The sequence below is a fragment of the Rhincodon typus genome, chromosome 31, assembly GCF_021869965.1.
Source record: "Rhincodon typus isolate 14 chromosome 31, sRhiTyp1.1, whole genome shotgun sequence".
In the NCBI taxonomy this organism is placed as follows: Eukaryota; Metazoa; Chordata; class Chondrichthyes; order Orectolobiformes; family Rhincodontidae; genus Rhincodon; species Rhincodon typus.
In genome coordinates, this window is record NC_063362.1 from 32,414,691 (window position 1) to 32,440,304 (window position 25,614).

Here is a 25,614-nt window from a genome sequence, read left to right on the forward strand (position 1 = left end):
AAACGTCAGCCTTTCTGCTCCTATGATGCTGCTTGGCCTGCTGTGTTCATCCAGCTCTGCACCTTGTTGTCTCAGTCAAGATCTTTTGTTTTCAAACATTGGCTAAACCATTAAGAGCCTTTTTTCCTCTCTCTTCTTATGTCTGGAAGTGCTCTTACGCAGCTGAACATTCTTTATTCCCATCATCAAATCGTCTGTGGTATTTTTTTCATCTTTTAATTACCACCATGTTTCCAATTGAATAATTAGCATGTAAAGCCCGTAAAGGGCAATGCACACCATCAAAGGTGAGGGAGAGGTAGGGAGAGAGGGACGAAGCCCCATCAAGGTCCTTTTATTTTCTTTTTATTCTTTTCACTTTTTACATCCAGAAGTGCTCTGACACACACTGAATGATTAACTGTAAGATCATAAGAAATAGAAACAGGAGCAGGCCTTTTGGCCACTTGAGCCTGTTCTACCATTCAGTTGGATCATGGCTGATCAGACATTCCTCACGTTCACTTTCCTACACTTTCCCCATAACCCCTGATTCCCCTACTATCAAGAATCTATCTCAGCTTAAATATACACAAGGACTCTGCCCACACAGCTCTCTGAGGCAAAGAGTTCCAAAACTCATAACCCTCTAAGAGAAGAAATTCCTTATCTCAGTCTTAAATTGGCACTCATTTATTCTAAGACCACACCCTCTGGTCCTACACTCTCACATCGGGGCAAATATCTTCTCAGCATTTATCCTGTCAAGCCCCTTAAGAATCCTGAATGTTTCAATGAGATCACGTCTCATTCTTCTAAATTCCAATGATTAGACTCCCAATCTGTCTAGTCTTTGCACATAAGACAATCACTCCATCCCAGTAAACCTTCTCTGAACTGCTTCCAATGAAATGAAACCTTTCCTTAAATTAGAGGACTAAAACTGTTCACAGTACTCCAGATGTGGTCTCACCAGCACCTTGTTCAGTTGCAGTAAGACTTCCCTACTCTTATACTCCAACCCCCTTGAAATAAGGGCCAACATTCCATTAGCCTTCCAGATTACCTGCTGCACTTGTGCGCTAGCTTTTTGTATTGCGTGCACGACTATCCTCAAGTCTTTCTGCGTTGCAGTTTTCTGCAATCTTTCTCCATATAAATGATATTCTGTTTTTTTGGTTCTCCCTTCCAAAGTGAACAACTTCACATTTCGCACATTATACGTCATTTGCCAACTTTTTGCTCACTTATTTATCCTATCAATATCTCTCCGTAAAACTGTTTGCATCTCTCTCACCCATTTTAGTGTCATCTGAAAATTAGGCTACAGTATATTCACTTCTTTCTTCCAAGTCATTAATATATATTGTAAACAGTTGCGGTCCCAGCACTGATGTCCATGGAGACCCACTGGTCAGGCGTTGCCAACCTGAAAAAGAATCCCTTATCCCCACTTGTTGTTTCTTGCGCATGAGCCAATTCTCTATCCAATTCACTACCTCCAACACTGTGGGCTCTTCTCACGTAACCTTTTGTGAGGTGCTTTGTTGAACGTCTTCTGGAAGTCCAAAAAACAATATATCTACTAGTTTTACTCTATCCACTCTGTTTGAAACTTCCTCAAAAAATTGTAGTAAATTAGTCAGCCACAATTTCCCTTTCATGAAGCTATGCTGACTCTGCTTGATTAGATAATGATTTTCCAAATATTTTTATATTACTTCCTTAATAATTGATTCCAATACTTTTTCAACAATCGCTGTTAGGCTACTTGGCCTATGGTGACCCACTTTTTGCCCCCTTTTCTTTTTGAATTGGGGTGACACATTATCAGTTTTCCAATCCGCTAGTATTTCTCTAGAATCCACCAATTTTTGGAAAATTACAACCAATTCAGCCACTATCTCTGTATCTACCACTTTTAGGATCTTACAATGCAAACCATTAGGGCCAGAGGACTTATCTGCTTTTATCCTCATTAGTTTGTCTAATGCTGCTTCTTTAGTGTTACTTTATTTCTCCTCTGTATTCTTTGGTATTAATGGGATATTCAAAGCATTTTCCACTGTAAAAACCGATGCAAAATACCAATTTAACTCCTCTGCCATTTCCTTCTTCCCCAAAACTGTCTCCCTAGATTCATTTTCTAAGGGGCCTATGTTTACTTTGACCTCTCTCTACCATTTTATATATTTAAAGAAGCTTTTGTCAGTTTTTATGTTCCTCACTAGTTTGTCATCGTAGTTTATTTTCTCCGTCTTTATTATCTTTTTGGTCTAGCTTTGCTGGATTCTGAAGTTATCCCAGGTCTTCGGGGCTGTTACTGACTTTAGTTTTCTTATATGCTTTTTCTTTCGACTTAGTACTGTCCTTAACTTCCTTGGTTAGCCATGGTTGGTTTATCCTTCTCTTAACATCTTTCTTCCTTACAGGGATGTATTTTTGCTGAGAGTCATGGATTACCTCCTTAAATGTCTGCCACTGCTTCCATACTATCTTTCCTGCTAATCCATCTACACAGTTCACTTTAGCTAACTCTATCCTCATTTAATTGTAATTCCCTTTATTTAAGTTGTTTCTGATCCAAATTTCTCACTCTGAAACAGTGTTTTAAATTCTATTACATTATGATCACTAGTTCCGAGGGGATCTTTTAATCGGAGGTCATTTATTAAACCTGCCTCATTACCCATTACCAGATCCAAGATAGCTGTCTCCCTGGTTGCGTTCATGACATATTGCTCTAGGAAATTATTCCTAATGCATTCTTTTAATTTGTTGCCATATGTTATTAACCCAACCGACATGAAGATTAAAGTCACCCACAATTCTTGCTCTGTTCTTTTTATATTCTCCTGTTATTTGTTGATTTCTAGCCTTTCCCATAGAGTGGCTACTGTTTGGAGGTCTGTACACCACTCCTACCAATGCCTTTTTTCCCTTGCTGTTTTCTCCCCATCACCAAATCACCTGTGGTATTCTTTCCATCTATTAACAACCACCAGTAAATCCATCAAGGTCCTTCATGTCATTTAATATTGTGTTCAGCTGTGCTGAAGTTAAGACCAGATGTTGGGTGGAGTTATGTAGCTTGAGAAGTTCGGTTGAAAATCCCAGTGATAACTTCCAATTAGCACTGTGTGTTGATCTTCATCCCCTTACTGTTAGGGGTCATTAAATGAGCAAGCACTTCTACCAATAAGATATCCTGTACACCAATTGTGTGCACATCTTGTTCCTCATTTTTGTGCCTTATGTGACAGTGTCGTGCAAATGCAAAAACTGTGAGTGCAGAGAAAAAGTTAGCCCCTACAAGCTTTACAGTAGTATGACAAAAGTTATTTTCTTCCTGTATTTTATAAGTCTAACAGCTGTTCTTTGTGGGGGGTGAGTTGGGGTGGGAGAAGGCTCATGTGCAGTAGAAGCATTATCATGGTCAAAATGGACTGAATGGCCTGTTTCTTTGCTGTAATTTTCACTTAGATCTAAAAATAACAAGTACCCTTTTCTAGTCTGAAAATAATTTGAAAGTAAACTGCGATTTGCAGTCTTTCCTGGAAGTTTGAAAGTTAATTACAGCAATTCCTCTGTATCTCGTAACAATATTAGCTGAGTTCTACTTGCACAATTCTAAACAATTATTGGGATTCCCATGGTATGTCTCAGAAACTAAGCATTCCTGTGCTGAATTGGCAACCACAGAGCCTAATTAAGGTGGAAACTGTACATGCAGGGACAGTACAGAAGCTCCGTTAACATCACACCCAAGAAATAAACGGAACCAGGATTAATAAAAAATAAGCAAGGTGAATTCATGTTACTGCTTTGTTCTCTGCTACACAGGCATTAGCTTGAATGTCTCTGGATGTGTCTTTTACATTTCAGATTGACAGCTCTTGACCTCTAGAGCTAACAGCAAAGAATTTAACATTTTGAAGGACAGTATTTTCCATTTTGTATGCCAAAGACTTACGCAGAGTACTAAAGTAATATGATGTGACTTAATCAAGGGTTTCATGTATATCAATTTCATGGTGACGCACTGATAAAGGGGCAACAGAGTTGCCTGCTCACACTATTGGTACAATCTTGAAGTAGCGGAGCAACCCTGTATGGGAATTCTTAGATCCTCATGAGGTTGAAAGGGAGAGAGAAAGAAATGTTAGGCTCCACAGGATTTAGAGGATGGATATTTAATAGCTGGAGCAATATGGTAGGTTCACAACAGAATTATCATCAGGCTGTAAGAAGCTCCCTGGAAATACTTTCCAAATGCTTCAAAGACACAAGTGGTTGGACAAAAGTTTCAACCCCATCAGAATTGTAGGGTAAACCTCACAGAATGAAAAATTAATAGCTCTGACAGGGAACCCAAATTTCTACCTCATTGTCAAAACCACACCTATTTTTCACACGCGTGGCAGTACATGAAGAGCAGCAAGAAAATTTAATGGCAGGTGGCATAAGATGATTCAAAAAGAAAGACAATCAACCAGGAGGTTCCCTAGTTCAGTAAGAAAGCAATCCAAGAACTTTGTGTCCTGTTTCAACAAAATCAACAAATATCTGCTCAAGCACAAAATTAAAATATTGGCCAGGTATGCTTCTGAACAGACTTCATTTGTACTAGGTACATAAATATCTACTGTAATTCATTTTTAGATCTGCACATTAGTATTTACAACAAATCATTCTTTCTGTTACTGGACTTCTCCTGACTCTCTCTATGTGTCGTTCTTAAGCTCACCTTAGTGTGACCTATGGTTATAAGTGCTCGGCTGTAAAATAGTGTGCTAAGTTACTTCAGATCAGGAAAGTTCTCTTCTCAGGGTTTCAGAGTCACTGGAGAACTCCTCCACAGGTTGTGTCATCACTGCAGGTGTGTAACTACCTGATACTTAAATCATGACATTTATAGATTGGGTATCTGGCGAAGGCTAATTGCCAAGTGTGCATGAGTTTTGTTTATTCATTTGGAGGTGATGGTAATGTAGTAATAATGTCACAGGACTAGAAACCCAGAGACCCATATCCCAGGGTGGCTGATGGAATTTAAATTCAATTAATAAATCTGGAATTGATAGCTTGCCTCAGTAATAATGGCCAGGAAACTACCATCAATTGTCATAAAGACCCATCTGATTACTAATGTTCTGGTCTGGCCTACTCATGAGACCAGATGCACAGCAATGTGGTTAACTCTTAACCTCCTGCTGAAATGGCACTTTAAGGTACTTAGTTCAAGGAGATTTAGGGATTGGCATGAATTGATGGCCTTGTCAGTGATGCCCACATCCCATGATGTTTTTTTAAAATTCACAATGTGAATGTTACTGGCAAGTCCACCATTTAATGCCATCCATAACTTAACTTGGGAAGGTGGTGCTGAGGCCATCATAATACATTGCTGTCTGTATGGAGTAGGTCCTCCCACAGTGCTGAGAAGAACTTACAAGAATTTTTTTAGCCAGTGATGATGAAAGAACTATAATATACTTCTAGATCAGGATGATGTGGGTCATGTAGGATTTTTATGTGCCTGCTGCTCTTTCCTGCTTGAAGAGGTTGCAGGAGTCTGAATTGCTGCCAAAGAACCTGTAGCAAAGTTTTTGAGAAGATTTGTAGCTCGGGTTGTGGATGAGGTTGCAGACTTGCTCACAGAGCCGGTGTGTTTGATTGCAGACATTTTGTCACTCTGCTAGGTAACGTCGTCAGTGTGCCTCCGGTGAAGCATTGGTGTTCTGTCCCACTTGTTATCTACATGCCTCAGTTTGCTGGAGTGATTGGCATCACTTCCCATTCTGTTTTTCAGTGGTTTGTATATTGGGTCCAGTTCAACGTGTTTGTTGATTAAGTTCTGTTGGAATGCCAGGCCTTCAGGAATTCCTTGGCATGTCTTTGTTTGGCTTGTGCTATTATGGATGTGTTGTCCCAGGCGTATTATGCTTTTTGGGTATCCATTCCTGGAGTGCTTATACGGAGTTTTTAAAAGGAATGGATACTCAAAAAGCACAATCCGCCCTTACCTCCGTGATAACCTCAACCTGTAGCAAGTTGCTGCTGTGCACCTTGTAGTTACAACACACTGCAGACAATGTGGGCCAGTGATGGAGGGAGCGATGTTTAAACAAGTGGATGAGGCAGATTGTATTGTCCTAGATGGTGCCCAGCTTCTTGTTGGAACTTCAATCATGCCGGCAAGTGGAGTACATTCCATCACATTCCTGATTTGTACCTTGTAGATCATGGAAATTCTTTGCAGAATCAGATGATGAGCCACTAGCTGTAGAATAGCCAGCCTCTGACATTGTATTTACTTGGTTGCCTCAGTTGAGCTTCTCAATGGTGAACCCCAGAATGTTTTTGGTAAGGGAATGATGATGGTATTACCATTGAATTTCAAAAGGAGATAGTAAGATTCTTGTTGGAGATGGTCATTGCCTGGAGATAGTGTGCTACCACTACCATAGTCTCTTATTAGCCCAAGCTCGAGTGCTCTCCAAGTCTTGCCACAAGGGGCAGCAGGAGTTGTGAATGAAACTGAAGATTATACAATCAGAAAATATCATAATTTCTTACCTGAAATTAGAGGGATGTTCATCCTGAATCCACTTGGATCGTTAGATTAGGAGTTGAAATAACTGGCCTCCAACAACCGTGATCATCTTTCTTCATTCAGTATGATCCAGCGAGTGGGAAGCACAGCCCCGACAAATCCCTTTGATTTCACTTTTACCAGGGCTACTTGATATCAGCCAAATGCTCCTATGATGTTTCATCTGATCTCTGGAATTCAGCTGTCTCGTTCATAGTTGGACTAAGGCTGTAATGAGTTCTCTAGACAAGCGGTCCTTGTGAATATCAAACTGAGCATCAGAAAACGAATTATTGGCAAGGAAGTACCACTTGATTGCATTGTAGACGACACCTTTCATGACACTGATGATGAGTGAAAGGAAGCGAATTGGTAATTGGGTAGGTTGGACTTGTCTTGCTTCTTGTGAACAAGACATAACTCAGCAATATTTCATTTTGTCAAACTGATGTCAGTTTTGTAGCTGTACTAGAACAGTTTGCTTGCAGGTGTGACTAGTTCTGTGGCATAGGTCTGTGGCACTGTAGCCAGGATATTGTCAGAGCTTGTCACCTTTGCTACATCCAGTGGGATCATCTGTATCTGTATATCCCATGGAATGAATTGAGATAGCTGAAGACTGGATTCTGTGATACTGAAACATTGGTAAAAGCCCGAAATAAATCATCATTCAACACATAAAGATGACTACAAATGCTTCAGTCCTGTCTTTTGTGCTCACATGCTGGGCTTCCCCATCATTCAGGTTGAAGATGCTCATGGAGTTTTCTCTTTCCATTATTAGATTAATTGTCCACCATCATTCAGTACTGTATGTTTCAGGACTTCTGAACTCTCATTATTTGAATTGCTCTATAGCATGCTATTTCTCTGTTTAACATACACCTGGTCCTGTGTTCCAGCTTCGCCAGGTTGGCAATTCATATTTAGGAGTTCTTGGTAATGCTCCAGGTGTCTTTTCATATATTCTCAATGAATCACAGGAGGTCCTCAGACGTGACAGTTGTTAAGGATGTGGTAATTATACTAAAACTAATGATAAAAAGTTGAAGGGTGTTGATTAATTAAGTACTTTAAGTACACATAAAGAGAGACTTTTCTCCTTTAAAGAGTGCTTCATTGCTTATTTCTATTCATTTGGTACTTGAAAGAAACTAAAGTGAGATTTGCGTTCCATGACTGTACAGATCACAGGGGTTGCAGGATATTATCACCATCCAGAATATTTTTATTTGAGAAGTTTCTTCCACATTTTTGTTTTTGTTACAATATTTGATATCTAAGTTAGCAAGCCTGACTAGCCAAGAAATGCAGGTACAATTACAATGTTTAAATGATGTTTGGATAGATACATGAATAGAAGGTTTGGAGGGATATGGGTCAGGATTGGGCAGGTGGGACTGATTTAGTTTGGGATTATGTTTGGGACGGACTGGTTGGACCGAAGGGTCTGATTCTGTGCTGTATGATTCTATAACTGTACAGCCTCTTGAACTGGAACTTTTCACAATTACTTTTCATTCGATGTGGAGGTGCCGGTGTGGGACAGGGGTGGACAAGGTCAGAAATCACACGATACCAGGTTATAATCCAGCAGATTTATTTGAATACACACACTTTCGGAGCTTCAGTCCTTCTTCAGGTGTTAGTGAGAGAGGTTAGTATCAGATACAGAATTTATAAGTAAAAGATCAAACATTCACACCATAGATGAGGATGTACTAAACAAACCTAAGATAGTGTTAAATCTTTAATCAGTTAGAAAGTTTTAATTGATTAATATGTATATGTAAATCCCCAAATTCTTTTCAAATCATAATCCTGAGAGAACTAGAACTAAAGGTTTTATCAGTGTAAAGGGGAAGAGAGAGAGAGAGAGAGAGAGAGAGAGTGAGTGTGAGTGTGTGTGTGTGAGAGAGAGAGTGTGTGTGTCTGTGTGTGTGTGTGTGTGTGTGTGTGTCTGTGTGTGTGTGGGAGAGAGAGTATGTTTGTGTATGAATGAATGTGTGAGAGTGTATAGTGTGGTGGGATCACCTGTAGTGCGACATGAACCCAAGATCCTGGTTTAGGCTGTCCTCATGGGTAGTGAACTTGGCTATCAGCCTCTGCTTGGCGACTCTGCATTGTTGTGTATCCCAAAGTCTGTCTTGGAGGACGTTTACCCAAAGATCCGAGGCCAAATGTCCTTGACCGCTGAAATATTCCTCCACTACGAGGGAACATTCCTGTCTGGCGATTGTTGCGCTGTGTCCATTCATCTGTTGTCGTAGCGTATGCATGGTCTCGCCAATGTACCATGCCTTGGGGCATCCTTGCCTGCAACGTATGAGATAGTCAATATTGGCCAAGTCACATGAGTATCTGCCGTGCACGTGGTGGGTGTGTTCCCATTTGTGATGGTAATATCCAAGTCGAAGACCTGACATATCTTGCAGAGGTTACCATGACAGGTTTGTATAGTGTTGTGGTCAATGTTGTCCTGAAGGCTGGGTAGTTTGCTGCGAACAATGGTCTGTTTAAGGTTTGGTGGCTGTTTGAAGGTGAGAAGTGGAGGCGTGGGGAAGATCTTGGCGAGGTGCTCATTGTCATCGATAATGTGCTGAAGGCTGTGAAGAACATGGCGTAGTTTCTCCGCTCCCGGGAAGTATTGAACGATGAAGGGCACTATTGGACATATCCGTGTCTGTCTTCTAAGGAGGTCATTACGGTTTTTCACTGTGGCACGCTGGAACTGGCGATCGATGAGTTGAGCATTGTATCCTGTTCCAATGAGGGTATCCTTCAACACCTTCAAGTGACTGTCTTGTTCCTCCTCACCCAAAGATTCTGTGTTTGCATAGGGCTTGTCCTTAGGGCTTGGCTGTTTTAATATGTTTCAGGTGGAAGCTAGAGAAATGCAGCATCATGAGGATATGCATAGGCTTGCGGTAGAGTGATGTACTGAGGTGTCCGTCCCTGATGGAGATGCATGTGTCCAAGAATGAGACTGATTCTAAAGAGTAGTCCATGGTAAGTCTGATTTTGGGATGAAATTTATTGATATCGCTATGTAGTTGTATCAGTGATTCCTCACCATGAGTCCAAAGGAAGAAAATGTCGTCAATGTATCCAGTGCATAGCTTTGGTTGGAGGTTCTGTGCAACAAAGAAGTCTTGTTTGAACTTGTGCATGAAAACATTGGCGTATTGGGGTGCAAATTTGGTCCCCATGGCTGTTCCGTGTGTCTCGATGAAGAACCGGTTCTCGAAAGTGAAGATGTTGTGGTCAAGGATGAAGTGGATGAGTTGTAGGATGATATCTGGAAATTGGCTTTTGGTTGTATTGAGTACTGAGGCTGTTGCAGTGATACCATCATCGTGGGGGATGCTGGTGCAGAGTGCTGAAACATCCATCGTGACGAGGAATGTTTCTGGTTCGTCTGGTCTATGAGTGCTCAGTTTCTGTAAGAAATCTGCAATGTCACAACAGAAGCTGGGGTTCCTTGTACAATGGGTTTTAAGATGCCCATGACATAGCCAGAGAGGTTCTCACACAGGGTCCCATTGCCTGATATGATGGGACATCCAGGTGTGTTGCTTTTCTGTATCTTTGGAAGGCAGTAGAAATCCCCTACGTGGGAAGTACGTAGGATGAGAGTGCGTAGGGTACTGTGAAGGACTGGGTCAAAAAAATCTTGACCGGTCTGCTCAGTTGATGGGTGTGTTCTTTGGTCGGATCGACAGGTAGTCGTCTGTGGTGTTCCTGGTTGTTCAGCTGTCAGTACACTTCCTTGCAGTGGTCTGTTTTATTCTGTATGACAATGGCTTCTCCTTTGTCTACTGGTTTGATGACAATGTTGCAATTGGTCTTGAGAGCACGGATGGTGTTGCGCTGTGCCTGGGTGACGTTTTGCACTACCATGCAAGTGTGGCTGATAAGTCTGGCGTTCATGCGTTCTCTGATGGCTTGAGCATACCTGTCAAACCCTAGGCAACGGCCCTCCGGCAGGGTCCAATTCGACTCTTCTTTGCCCACTCCCCCATGGATCTCTCTGTCAACTGATCCAGTTCGTTGATTGTCTCATTGGGCTCGCTGCTAACATCTTGGAAGATTTCCCGGAGTCTCATTCATCTAGTGAATTCCTCTGTGTGTGCTGCATGATCAATGGAGTCCATCTTGGTAGTGGGGCAGAATTCGAGACGTCGGCTGAGAACTTCGATCTTGTCTGGTTGAAAGGTGTGGTCAGATAAGTTGACGATTGATTTTCCCGTGGTGGTAATGCCTTCAATTGTGGTACCGGGGAGACTTGGTTATTGCTGGTGGTGATGCCAAGTTTCTCCAGTTTCTTGTTCTTGGTGTGCACATGGGTCATGTAGTTCTGTTGCCTCGTCTGTTTGGCAGTGTCTCGTAACTGTGCTGCTGTATCTTGAGCACAAGCTGAGAATACGGACTTTTATCTCGATTTCAAGGTCACAGCGCTTGCAGTGGAGTTGGTGCACGAGATGATTGAGGAGTTTGTGAGAGGTGCGACGGCAAAGTCTCTCAGTGTAATCAGTGTTGTAGGTAGACTTGAGTGGGTTCGTGATCTGTAGTCCTTTTGGGACCTTTTGTGCTTTCTTGCATTTCTGTAGAAACTCGATGTCTGTGTCGATATGTGCGATCTTCTTGGAGATCCTCTCCACTTTGAGCTGGCTGTTGGTGGTGTCGATGATAGCCATGATGTGGAGGTGCCAGTGTTGGACTGGGGTGGACAAGGTCAGAAATCACACAACACCAGGTTATAGCCCAACAGGTTTACTTAAAAACACAAGCTTTTGGAGCCTCAGTCCTTCTTTGGGTGTTAGTGAGAGAAGCAGCATTAGACACAGGATTTATAAGTAAAAGATCAAACATTCACACCAGAGATGAGGATGTACTAAACAAACCTAAGATGCTGTTAAATCTTTAATCAGTTAGAAGGTTTTAATTGATTAATATGTACATGTAAATCCCCAAATTCCTTTCAAGTCACAGTCCTGAGAGAATAAAGGTTTTATCAGTGTAAAGAAGAGGTGACATTTTAGGTCAGACAATGCATGTTAGGTGTGAGACCTTGTTTAGAATCTGTTTGTGTTTTAGTTTGCAGTCAGACTGGTTTTATTTCTAAAGTAGGAATATATAAAACACCATATTGACTGACTGTCTATAAATTGTTTCAGGGATAGTAGGAACCGCAGATGCTGGAGAATCTGAGATAACAAAGTGCAGAGCTGAATGAACACAGCAGGCCAAGCAGCATCAGAGGAGCAGGAAAGCTGACGTTTCGGGCCTAGACGCTTCTTCAGACCCTTCTTCTTCATTTCTGAAGAAGGGTCTAGGCACGAAACGTCAGCTTTCCTGCTCCTCTGATGCTGATTGGCCTGCTGTGTTCATCCAGCTCTACATCTTGTAATCATGTGATTTCTGACCATTTTTCATTTGTACATAGGATTTATAACCAGTGAGAAGGCCAGCATTTGCTATTCATCCTTAATTGCCCTTGGGAAAATGGTGGTAGGCTGCCTCCTTGAACTACCGCTGTACATCTGGGGTAGGTATATTCGAAGCACGGAAGCACTGCAAATAAAGGAGCTCCAGATTTTTGACCCAGCATGTCAGATCCTTACAACTCAAAAAAACACAAGTGTAATATGGACATTTGTCACAAAAGATTTCTAATAATTTAAGTCAACTTATCTTGAGATAAAGCTTACGTAAATTTTGACTTTACCTCCAGCTTCTGTTTAGTATCTTTGCCCAGAAGGTCTCGGATCTCTTCATTGTAGATTTCCAAATATGAAGCCCTCACCAGGAACTTTGTATTTTCTGTACACTGTGGGTGAACATACAACGGCAGTGAAACCGCTTAAATGCTTACATTTTGCTGCAAAGTAATCAAAGTACTGAATGACATCAAATCTAAAAGTAATGATGTTGAATACAAGCTAGAACCATAAAATCCCTACGGTGCGGAAAAAGGCCACTCGGCCTAACAGGTCCACAATGACTCTCCCTATCAGCATCCCACCCAGACTCACCCCCCTACCCTATCCCTGTAACCCCACATTTCCCATGGCCAATCCACCTAACCCACACATCTTTGGACTGTGGGAGGAAACCTTATTTCATTTACGAATAGCTAAGAATGTTGATACTGTATAAGGAGGAAGATAAAAAAAAGAAAATAACTGTACTAATGGTAAGGTCCTGGGGAATGTTGCCAGATGAAGAGACCTTGGGGTGCAGGTTCATAGTTCCTTGAAAGTGAAGTCGCAGGTAGACAGGTTAGTGAAAAAGGCATTTGGAATGCTTGACTTTATTGATCAGTACATTGAGTATAGGAGTTGAGATGTCATGTTGCGGCTGTGCAGGACATTGGTTAGGCCACTTTTGGAATACTGCATTCAGTTCTGGTCTCCCTGCTATAGGAAAAATGTTATTAAACTTGAAAAGGTTCAGGAAAGATTTAGGAGGATGTTGCCAGGGTTTGGAGGGTTTGAGCTATAGAGAGAGGCTGAATTGGCTGTTATTTTCCTTGGAGCGTTGGAGGATGAGGGTTTACCCTATAGAAGTTTATAAAATCATGAGGGGCATGGATAGGGTGAATAGTCAAAGTCTTTTCCTCAGGGTAGGGGAGTCGAAAGGTAGAGGGCATAGGTTTAAGTTGAGAGGGGAAAGATTTAAAAGGGACCTGAGGGGCAACATTTTCATGCAGAGGGTGATGCGCATATGGAATGACCTGCAGAGGTGGTGTTGGAGCCTGGTACAATTACAATATTTAAAAGGCATCTGGATGTGTACACGAATAGGAAAGGTTTAAGATGGAAATCGACCAAATGCTGGCAAATGGGTTTACATTAATGTAGAATATCTGGTAGGCATGGACAAGTTGGACCGAAGGGTCTGTTTCTGTGCTCTACAACTCTGACTCTAACTATAACTAGTAGCATAAAATGTACTTTTTGAGATCATTGTCCTGAACTCTCTCTCTCACAAAAGTACAAAAGCAAGCAGCAACTCCTAATCCTGCCTTAATTTAACTTCCAGGACCGGCATCAGTTATTTGCCATCTAGTTTTACTTCCTTTTTTATGGAGAGTTGCCTCATTACTGGATATTAATGAGAGGATAACAGAGTGAAGTCCACTATGGTGAATCCCAAATGCACACCTGTGTCATGCCTCATTCGTGAATCATTGAAGTCCATCTGACTATGCCATTACTTATTCTCTTTAAGCATATGTACATCACTAAACATTTTAATATTAAAGTTGAACGGAATTCATTTTATTCACCTTTAAAACACTGGGACATAAGATAAACTCTACAAAACTAGGGGTATTACTGGAAAAATGAGAATGCGTGACAAATTGCATTACACCACAGACTCTTTTACAACATACAACACCACAACAATTCAATAATTAACCACAAGAATCCAAATTTACAAACACTTAGCTTAGCTTAACTACCTGGATACTCTCAAATATATGTTCAAAAGCCCTGGGAATAACTCCTCGTTGTGATGTTGGATGAGAAATGCCTTGCATGGTGAATGACTTCCCGCTTCCTGTCTGTCCATAGGCAAATATTGTTCCATTGTAGCCTTCAGTAACACCCTAGAAAAGAATGGAATTACTCACAATTGAAAATTGTAAATATGAAGGCATAAAACGGTGTCTTGATCAAATGTGATATGGAAACAAAGACTTTTTAAATTTAGCGTTATACAGCATATCCCCAAAAAATTCTAAACTTTATTTAAAAAATATTGTCTTTCAATTCCCTTCCTTGCTTTCTTAAAATCCACTTCTTTCCTCTCCTTTAATGTCTCTCTAATGAAAGTATCTTTCTGATATCATGGGATGATTATTGCTATGTTAAAAATGTCAATTAAAAAATAAGTTGAATGAGCAGCTAGGTAGGAATGGAATTAAAGGTATTGTTTAGAGTTTCTGCTGGGAGTAAAATACGATATTTCAGTTTTGCCAAGGATGAGTTGAAGACACCTAGGAATTTAAGACTATTGGAAGCAAATTTCTCTTTTTCTAACTAGCAACGAACTGGCAGGTCTGTCATGTTGTTGCTAAAGATAAGGCAGAGAACATTTTCTTTAAATTATGGATAGGCATGAAAACAAAGAAAAAAACTTGCATTTATAGTGCAACTTTCACAACCACCAGACTTCTCAAAGTACTTTAAAAATAAGTGCTATTCTGAAGTGCTATTCTATACCCGTTGCTTAAAAAGTGGATAAATAATTTGAGAAGTGATAAAATCCTAGGAAGTGCTTTTGTGATGGTTTTCTGAAAAATGTGGTGACCTTTTCACATATTGCTGAATGTAGATTTAAACACATGCTAGACTGTTAGACACAAAACATTTATTTTCACCAGTGTTTTATGTTACTGGAATAGAGGTAAATTAAGTCAAGAAAAATCTTTTTGTCTAGCTGCCAATAAGTAAAAAGATAATGGGGCAATTAAATATAAATAATTCCTCTATGAGTTTCAGCACTCTTAAACACAATGTTTGACTAGAGATTCTTCCGGATTGCTGACTTCTCCCCGCCTTCTCTGTCAATCTTTCTCCTCCCCTGTCCTAAGATACCACTAGTCACATCCTGCCATTTGTTCCATCTTATTGAGCCTACTATTTAGCTCCTGCCAGTCAGCCAATTTCCCAATCAGATCAATAACTTGCCTTCAATTCCCTGAGCTTCAACGTTAACCAACAGTGTACCAAATGGCTACTGAGCTTCTACATAAATAATATCCAGATTACTACTACAAAGGAAGATCATCTAGATCCCAATCCTGTGTAGGAAAAATATCTAATTTCCTCAAAACTTAAAGTTTATTCTGTTGTTCACACTGGTGAAATCCTAATTTCTGCTAGTTTCCAAGATATCATTGACCAAAACGAAGCAGCATCAAGGTTTAGAGTAGTATCATTCTCTATCCTATGTGTATTAAGGAAATCATCATTTCTTCGTCTTGGGAATAGCCTTCAAAACAGTTTTCACTCTTCCTTTCATTGACATGATTTGTTTCAGATATTCTTCATGGGAGCTAGATGTGCTTCATTCTTTTGAAATGGTGCTTCAGCCTTTTCCGGGTGTACAAAGCAGAAGAAGAACATTTCAGTTTGTTGTTTCATCCTTACGGGTATTTCATGGTTCAGGTCCTAAAGTTTTGTCTTTTGAATCAGTTCTTCTTTGATCAGTCTTCACTGCATTTGCCTTCAAGTTGTCATCAGTGTCACATCCAGACACTGGCATTGTATTAGTTCCAAGGAGAAAATAATGGAGTACACATCTGTCACTTTCTCAAAATGAGCCAAGAACACGAAGATTTGCAAAAAGACTTGGATGGTGTGAGGAACAATTGGATAAAAATGTAAATAGTGAAAGAGCAGAAGGAAAGACTTGGTGGGGAAATGTAGTATAATGGATTCATTGCTGTTATGCCAGTAGCTAGAGTGCATTATCAGCACCATAAGATCACATGGAACTGAAATTTAATGGAAGAAGGTTCTAATGTAATCCTACTGAATCATGTGTCTGTAAGTTGTGAAAATATTTAATACATTTTCAATAGTTTGTATTAGTATGACTTCTAGTCCTCAGACCTTTTGGAATCCTGTTATGATATTTCTACAAATATGGGAAGTCCTAAATAGTATAACTTTTAAGGAAATTGTTAATAATCATGAAATGCAATTATGTTTACAGAAGGAGTTGGCTGGCTTCATAAAGTAAAATATTTACATATTAATTGAATTCATTGCAGTAGATTACATTCATTCTGTATGACATTGTTTGCAAAAAAATAAGCAAGCAACCAGAGCGACACTAAACATCCCCTCCAACATGAGATGTGGAATTACAAATTGCCATGTTTTCAAGGGTGTGCTCAGTATTCAGGAGCAAACATAATCTAAAGATCTTTTACTTGGTCACTAGCCAATGACACCTTTCAGGTCCAAAGTAGGTCCAAATAGTTGTCAACATTCGTTGTCAAGCCATACTGAGTCACACATACCCTTTGGTCCAACTCGCCCATGTCAACCAAGTTTCCAAAACTAAACTAGTCCCACTTGCCTGGTTTGGTCCATATCCCTCTAAACCTTTCTTATTCATGTACCTGTCCAAATGTCTTTTAAATGTTGTAACTGTACCTGCATCTACCACTTCCACTGGTAGTTCATTCCACATACGAACCACCCTCTGAATGAAAATCTGTCCCTCAGGTCCCTTTTAAATCCTTCTCCTCTCACCTTAAAAATATGTCCCCTAGTTTTGAAGTCCCTCACTCTACAGAAAAGACCTTTGCTATTCACCTTATCGGTGCCCATGATTTTATAAACTTTAATAAGATCACCCCTCAACCTCCTATGTTCCAGTGAAAAATGTCTCAGCCCATCCAGCTTATCCTTAAAACTCAAACCGTCCAGTCCCAGCAACATCCTGGTAAATCTCTTCTGAACCCTCTCCAGCTTAGTAATATCCTTCTTATAGCACGGCAACCAGAACTAGACACAGCACTCCAAAAGAGGCCTCACCAATGTCCTGTACAGCCTCAGCATGATGTCCTAACTCCTATACTCAATGGTCTGAGCAATGAAGGCAAGCATGCTAAATGCCTTCTTAACCACCCTGTCTACGTGTGATGCAACTTTCAAATAACCAAGTACCTGAACCTCTAGGTCTCTCTGTTCGACAACACTACCCAGGGCCCTACTGTTAACTGTATAAGCCCTGCCCTTGTTTGCTTTACCAAAATGCAATACCTCGCATTTATCCAAATTAAACTCCATCTGCCACTTCTCAGCCCATTGGCCCAAATGATCAAGATCCCTTTGTAATCTTAGATAACCTTCTTTACTGTCGACTATACCACCAATTTTGGTGTCATCCACAAACTTACTAACCCATGCCTCCTAAATTGTCATCTAAATCATTTGTATAAATGACAAACAAAAGTGGACCCAGCACCAATCCTTGAAGAACACCGCTGGTCACAGGTCTCAAATCCAAAAAAGCAACACTCCACCATTACTCTCTGTTTCCTACCGTCAAGCCAATTTTGTATTCAGTTGGCAAGCTCTCCCTGAATCCCATGTAATCTAACTCTACTAATTAGTCTACCATGCGGAATTTTGTCAAAGGCTTTACTAAAGTCCATGTAGACAACGTCTACCACTCTGCCCTCATCAATCTTTTTGGTTATGTCCTCATAAAACTCAATCAAGTTTGTGAGACACGATTTCCCACTCTTTAAGTCGTGCTGACTATCCCTAATTGGCCCTTGCCTCTCCAAATGCATGTAAACCCTATCTCTCAGAATCCCCTCCAACAACGCACCCACCACTAATGTCAGTCTCTCAGGTCTATAATTTCCAGGCTTCTCCTTACAGCCTTCCTTAAATTAAGTCATACCATTAGCCACTCTCCAGTCCTCTGGCACCTTACCCGCGGCTGTAGTAGATACAATATTTCTGCTGGGGCCCACAATTTCTTCCCTAACTTCCCACAATGTCCTGGGATACAGTTGATCAGGTCCCAGAGATTTATCCATCTTTATTTTTTTTTAACACCTCCAGCACTTCCTATTCTGTAATGTGGACTGTTTTCAAGACACTGATATTTATTTTCCCCGAGTTCCCTAGCCTTCATTTCTTTCTCCATGTAAAAACTGATGCGAAATATTTGTTTAGTACCTCTCCCATCTCCTGTAGTGCCACACATAGACCACCTTGGTGATCTTTAAGGGGCCCTATTCTCGCTGTAGTTACTCTTTTGTTCTTAATGTACTTGTAGAATCTCTTTGGATTATCCTTAACCTTATCTGCCAAGGTATTTCATTTCCCCTTTTTGCCCTCCTGATTTCCCGCTTAAGAGTGACCCTACACCCCTTATACTCTTCAACAGATTCACTTGATCTCAGTTGTCTATACCTAATATATGACTCCTCCTTATTCTTGATTAGATGTACCAGATGGCAACCAGTGCCCACAGAAAATTACATACAGCAAACCAGGAATAACTTAGGGAGGAGGTAGCTGTTTTTTCCTGAAACCAATAGGATCTGTAGTTGTACAATGTATTTTAGATACGAATAACAACGTACCAATTTAATTGACAAAGGTGGCATTTGCTATTTTGAGTATCATAGATTCATTAACATTTTAAAATAATATAAGTAGTTACGTGACAGGGGCATTTGTGGCATTGGGTCTTGTCAGGTGATACCTCTTATAGAATCAGACATTTACAGCACAAAAGGAGACCATTCGGCCAATTATGTCCATGTGGGTCAACAAAGCTCTGACCACACTAATTCCATTTTCCAGCTCTTGGCTCACAGTTCTGAAGACAATGTCAACACAATATGTGAATATTGCTTAATTTTTATTATTTTCTGACTCAGCCACACTTTCAGCCAATACGTTCCAGACTTCCACCACCTTCTGGGTAAGGAAAATTCCCCTCACCTCCCCTCTTAGCCTTCTACCCATTACCTTAAATCTATGTCCTCTGGCTATTAACCCTTTTACTAGGGGAAAAAAGGTGTCTTCCTAGCTACCCTATTTATGCCCCTCGATTTTACATACCTCTATCAAGACCCCTCCCAACCTTTACTCCTTCAAGGAAAACAATACCAGCCTATCCAATCTTCCACAACCCTGATCATCTAAATCAGGCAGAATCCTAGTAAATTTCCTCTGCACCCTCTCTAATGCAATTGCATCCTTCCAGAACTGAAGTACTCCAGCTATGCCCTAACATTTTATACAGTTCCAGCATAACCTCTCTGCTCTTTAATTCTATTCCTTGGCTAATGAAGACGATTATTCCATATGCATTCTTATCCAACTAATCTACCTGCCCTGCTACCTTCAGCAATCTGTGGATGCGCACACCAAGATTCCCCTGATCTTCAGTATTTTCCCAGTTCCTACCATTCATAGCATAATTCCTTACCTTGTCAGACCTCCCCAAGTGCATTACTTCACAATTTTCCAGGTTGAATTCAATTTGCCCATGCTTTGTCCACCTGACCAGTTCGTTGATATCCTTCTGCAATTTATGCTGGTCTTCTTTACTATTTACCATACTGTCATCTTTTGTGTACTCCACAAACTTCTTGATCATACCTCCTAAATTTAAGTCAAAATGATGTCCAATCACAAAGAGTAATTGTCCCAGCAGAGAGTCCTGTGGAACACAGGAAACAGGCTTGAGTGTCAGAAGCATTCCCTTACCATTACCGTCTTCCTGACCCTCTGCCAATTTTGGATTCAACATGCCACCTTGCCGTGGATCTCATGGGCTCTAATTTCTTGACCAGTCTGCCATGAAAGACCTTATCAAGACTCTGATAGATCACATCAAATACATTACCCACATCGACACTCCTGGTTATGTTATCAAAGAAATTGAGCAAACATGGCCCATAACAAATCAATATTGACTATCTCTGATTAGTTCATGCCTGTTCAAGTACAGACATATTCTGTCCATCAGACTTCTTTCCAATATCTACTCCACCACTAATGTTAAACTTCCTGGCCTGTAATTTTCTGGTCTAGCTCTTCCTCCCTTTTTAATTTTGGGACAATGTTAGCAGTCCTTCAGGTGTTTGGCACCTGTGGTCAGAGAGGATTTGGAAATTTCAGCCAGGGCCCTTGATATCCTCTCCCCTGTTCCCTCAACATCTTGGGATATGTCTCAACTGGGCCTGTGGATTTATTCACTTTTAAGACTGGTATACCCATTGGTACCTCCTGTCTATGTTAATTTCCTCTAATATTTCACAATCCTCCACCCTGATGTCTATACCTGCATCATCCTTTTCCATTGAAGACTGACACAAAATACCCATTGAGAACAGTACTCATGTTTTCTGGGTCCACCAGAGATTACCTCTCTGGTCCCTAATGGTCCCTACATTTTCCCTAGTTTTTCTTTTGCTCTTCATACAGTTTGGCTTTTCCTTTATTTCACCTTCTCAGGCGCTCTTTTAGCTTCCCTAATTTCCTTTATAATTTCCCCACTGCACATTTTATACTCCTCTGAGACTCCACCACATTGAGCCCTTGGTATTTGCCATAAACGTTTCTTAATCCTAATTTATATGTCATTTATTGTGGACCAGGCCAAACCCCCTTCAAATATAACAAGGAGATAAGATAAAAGCTAGCTTCTAGGTTATTTAAAGGCAAGTGTAAGGTGCTATGTTCCATATCTAATTCAATTGGTTACACTACTTGGCTTGAAGCAAAACACACTTTATTCTTACCCTATAGTTAGAATACAAACAAAACAAAGAAGAGTTTTAGCTGTAATGGAAAACTTAACAGAATAATAGATTATTTAATTACTAAACAACAGCTGTTTGAATATCGGAGCATCCCATAAGTGCACCATTGGCAAAGGCAAAATCAGTAAAATAGATTGTCTCACATGCAATTCTGGTAGCTTTTAGCTGTAACAGAGAAAGGAACAACAGTTTCAAGATCCCAGAAACTGCTGAAAACTAAACTAAAATGCTTGGTCTGTGAGACCTGACTCCACCAATTCATGCTTCTTCTATTGTTCCAACTTTTAAAAAAAAGTCAAGGCCTTATAAGCTGTTTATTTTGTTAGCTGGAAGAGATGGCTCGTCACATTTAGCTCAAAACCTCACTTCAAAAACAAAATGAAATACACCTCTTAAACCATAGTATTATCACACTCCTGATATCTAGGTTCTCTGTTCTTACTGCCACTATTTGTCTTTATGGGGATATATTTGCCCTGCACTCTCTATATTTCCTCCTTGAATGCCTCCACTGCTCTCAAGACAGTTTTACTGTATGTACCTGCACTCAGTTCACTCAGATGAAATCGTATCTTACCTTACTAAAATTAACCTCTCCCAAATTTAGAAATTTTATTCCCAAATCATCATTATCCATGTCCATAACAGTCACTATCTCCAAAATGCTCCCCTACTGATAGACCTTCCTCCTGCCTACATACTGGCTGAAAACGGTCACTCTCACTGCTTTCCAAGGGCAAAAACTGTTTCGCGAGTGATATGTATGGGATTCCCTTTTTATCTGCCTATCTGTCGCATGGTTATCCATTCTCTTTCTGCTTGCACTTCCTTAAGTTGGTCCATTAATTTGTTTTATTGGTTCATGGGACTTGGGTGTTTATGTCAGTGCCTGTGTATCGTTGGAGTGGGAGCATGCAGGGTCCGCTGGCATGCTTGAGGCCTTCTATGGCAGATGGGCAATGCAGGGACTGGAGTATATTGTCAATGACCAAAATAACATTTGAATTTTGATTATATTAATTTAAAATTTTTAATGCCTTTGATTTTTGTTGCAGTGCGACCCCTCCCCCACATCAGGCATTGGCTCAATTTACTTTGGCTTTGTATTTAGGGCCCATCCTGATAATGACGATGATGGAAGGGGAGGAAGGCTGCCTACTTGTACAACTGTAGACGTTGGGGTGTAGTTACACTCCTGTGCTGTTTGGAGCTTCAGGATATTGATCCAGCAACAGGGTCACTGGCTTGTTCTTCACTGTTAAGCGTGTGGGTGGACCAAGCTGTGTGTAAATTGCTGCCCTTCGCGGTTCTGTGATGCGACCTCCCCTCCTTTCCCACGTCCTGTTCTTATCTCTTGTTGTCTGCTTTACCTCCACCAGTGGATAGGCGATCTCGTTGTACAGTTGCTCCGTGGTACTCTCCATGTAATAGACACCGTCGAAAGTGAACTGTTTGGGTGGCTCTCCGAGGATCCCGGGTTTCTGGATGAAGCACTGGCCGCGGGCAGAGTCCATAGACACTACCACCTTACAGTTCAGGTCCTTTTCTCGGCTGTTGCTGGGTCTGCAGCGTACCACAACTCGCACTGTCTCCAAAGCCATCGTCCTCCTCTCTCCAGCCTAATGCAGTGTTTAGTTTCTTTATCAACGGCGTTCCCCCTTTATAGGTTCCCCATCCCAGCGGTCCTTCACCATTCCTGGAACTGGGATCCAGCAGCCAAGCGTCGGTTGCTCGGCAACAAGCGGCTCCACCGACGATACCAGTTTCCGGCAGACCGTACGTCACTTCCGCATTTGGTGCTTGCCAACCGTTGCTCTGGAGACAGAGCAATTGGGAGCATCGATCAGTGTTCGGTGACGCTCTACTTTTATAGATAGATTAAGGGAGTTTTAGCTTTACATTCTAAATCTGTTCACAGATCAGAACAAAACGTGAGTAGCTTATACAATGTCTCAGCCACTGGGCATGTCCTCACTGTTAAGGCTTTTAACAATTGACCATGCAGTCCAGTGGCTCAGCTCTTCCATCAGCCATTCTGCAGCCACTGATATATCACTGCCTAGGAATATCAAGACAAGGCATCCCAAAACAGTTCGTTAATGAAAAGATTTTTGAGCGTGCCCTTTATTATTTAATGTAGTGCCAAGGGAACATATGATGGGACATCTAATATGAATGTAATGGCAGGGAATGGTGGATCCAAGGACGCTAAGGGAAGTTATTTCACTGTAAAATTGATCATCACAGAAAACCTGGAGCAAAGAGCCGAGAATGCATCCTCCCTGCTCTTCTTCTTCCTCCTTCCCTCAAATTGAGCTTCTGGATTCCTGCAGGCAATTGTTGCACTCTCGTTATGGCTATGCTGTGCAATATACAGCAGAACACCTGAACACCATCCTCCTACATGTACGTAAGGACTCCCAACCCAAATCCCAGTCCAGGCATTACAAGCATTGCTTAAGCATAGCCATTGCCTGTCCTGTAAAATTTCATTACTGTTTGGCTCCTTGTCATTGTGGTGGAACAGGTGGATCATCAATCACATATATGGGGTTATCTTAGTCTTCAAGCAGCCAGGCTCCATCAAAGCCCAAAGATGCTGGAATAGCTAACTGCTCAGAATAGCTGTTATCAGAATAGTAACTAAAACATGGGGGCAGCACAGTAGTTAGCAGTACTGCCTCACAGCGCCAGAGACCCGGGTTCGGTTCCAGCCTCGGGCGACTGTGCGGAGTTTGCACATTCTCCTCTCCCCGTGTCTGCGTGGATTTCCTTCGGGTGCTCTGCTTTCCTCCCACAGTCCAAAGATGTGCAGGCTAGTTGGATTGGCCATGCTAAATCGCCTGTAGCGTTCAGGGGTGCGTGGGTTATAGGGGGATGGATCTGGGTGGGACCCTCCAAGGGTCGGTGTGGACTTGTTGGGCTGAAGGGCCTGTTTCCACACTGTAGGGATTCTATGAGTTGTTGCTGTGCCTCTCCCCGTTGACAATGAGGCACTCAGAGCTTTGTACATGAAGGCTACAGCACTCTGCACCATCAGTAATACTGGTACAGCCATCTACCCTTTTTTCCTGCGTCTCCTTGATGAGGAGGATAAAGCGGGGGGTTTCATTCAGTTTGCGTGTGTGTGCGCGTGCGCTGTTTTCTTTCAAAATGTATTTTTTCATATCTGAGGCACGGTATTGTGGGGGAGGGAGGATTTGCTTTGGGGACAGTCATCTGGGAGTTTTGTTTCCCCTTTTCTCACATTGTTTTATTTACTGCAGGTGAGTTGCAGTTCTTAAACCATTTTCTTAAACCACTCATCCTTCCTGAAAAATTATGGCCAAGATGGATGATGTACTTACAGGAGTTTGAGATGTTAGTGATTTCTGCTGGGAAAGATCCGGAGACAACTGTGACCTAAAGGCCACTAGCATTGCTGACCTCTCCCTGCTTCAAGACTCCAAATTAGATTGAATGAGGTGGTAGAGTTATGTGACACCTCTTTGTCCAATCTGAGCAGGCTTAGCTAGGTAAAGTGCTCTTGAAAATCTCTTGGTGGATAGCATCATCTGTGAAGAGCCCTTTTCCCCCCTCCTCTGCACCCTTTGATGCATTTGCTGAACATGTTGCAGACCCATGGCAATGCAACCACAGGCCCCAACAGTCACTAATTCCAGGTAGGACTGCTCTTTAAAATACCTCAGAATGTACACCACTGAATTTCCACTAAATTTGTCTAAGTAGAAGTCAAAAGCACTTCACCTGGAAGTTGGTGTCTTAACTCATTAAATAGGACCAGTAGGGGTCCACTATGCCACACATTCATCCGGTTCTGATCAGCACTGCAGTTCAGTCTGCCTCGTGTAGACCAAGTTTGTTAGAAGAGCATCAAATCATCTGAAACTGTAATGATAGCATGGGCATGGCTATCACACATAGGTAGAGATTGTAAACCCAACTGCATGCCCACATAGTCAGACAAATTAAACAAGAAGAACTTGAGAATGCAAATGTTTAATGCATTTATCTGTGATCTTACCAAGTAATTTTTATTTAAGCATTCTGCTAAGATTTTTTCAAAATGTGAATTAAGATTCAATGGTTTCAGCAGCTTGTAAATAAAACAGCATAATTAGTCCTGCAGTTTGCTTTAAGTCTCATTTTTTAAATCACAGTTTGGGTGGGCTGTTCTATTTTAAGCCAATATCCCACTCAATCCAAATGTATGTGGTGAGAATTTTAATCTTGAAACTGGAATTTGCACAAGTTTAAAAATTTAGTTGCCAAAGATAATGCTACTCAATATCCTTTGGTAGACCTAGAATTTAATACAGATATCTATACAGCACCACCAAGTGAAGGAATAGATGTTCACCTATTCACTGAGTGCACAATGTCATGGACACCTGTCAGAGATCTTGGAAATAGGCAGCCCCCCCCATTCTGGGGCTGGGTGCTGAAGGGTGGAAGGTGCCAATGAAGGAAATCAGAACTTATCAAATTATTATAGTATCACCAGATTCACTGGCAGCTAGTCTTATTGCTACTGTCTCAACAGTAGTTGGTTTGCTTGGTTTACTGATACCACAGGAGATTTGACTTGTGCAGCAATCTTAATATTTTCTTCACTCATGTCCAGAAAAAGACTAGCTGCTGGAAGTTCACATGCTCTTTATTATGGAATTTCTGCAATGAATGCTATTATAATGTAAACAACCTAAAAAATAAAAAATAC

At 41.2% G+C, this 25,614-nt stretch overlaps 1 protein-coding gene across 1 annotated transcript in view; it reads right to left on the reverse strand.

Annotated features, from left to right (window-relative positions):
* Positions 1–22,721, reverse strand: part of kif17 (kinesin family member 17) — an 83,131-nt gene extending 60,410 nt beyond the window's left edge. Inside the window, exons 1-3 of the mRNA XM_048614925.1 lie at positions 22,265–22,721; positions 14,043–14,189; positions 12,303–12,404 (exon numbers count right to left, since the gene is read on the reverse strand). Coding sequence (XP_048470882.1) covers positions 12,303–12,404; positions 14,043–14,189; positions 22,265–22,495 — 480 coding nt within the window. The 5' untranslated portion in view covers positions 22,496–22,721. The remainder of the gene's footprint in view (positions 1–12,302; positions 12,405–14,042; positions 14,190–22,264) is intronic.
* Between the last annotated feature and the right edge of the window lie 2,893 nt (positions 22,722–25,614).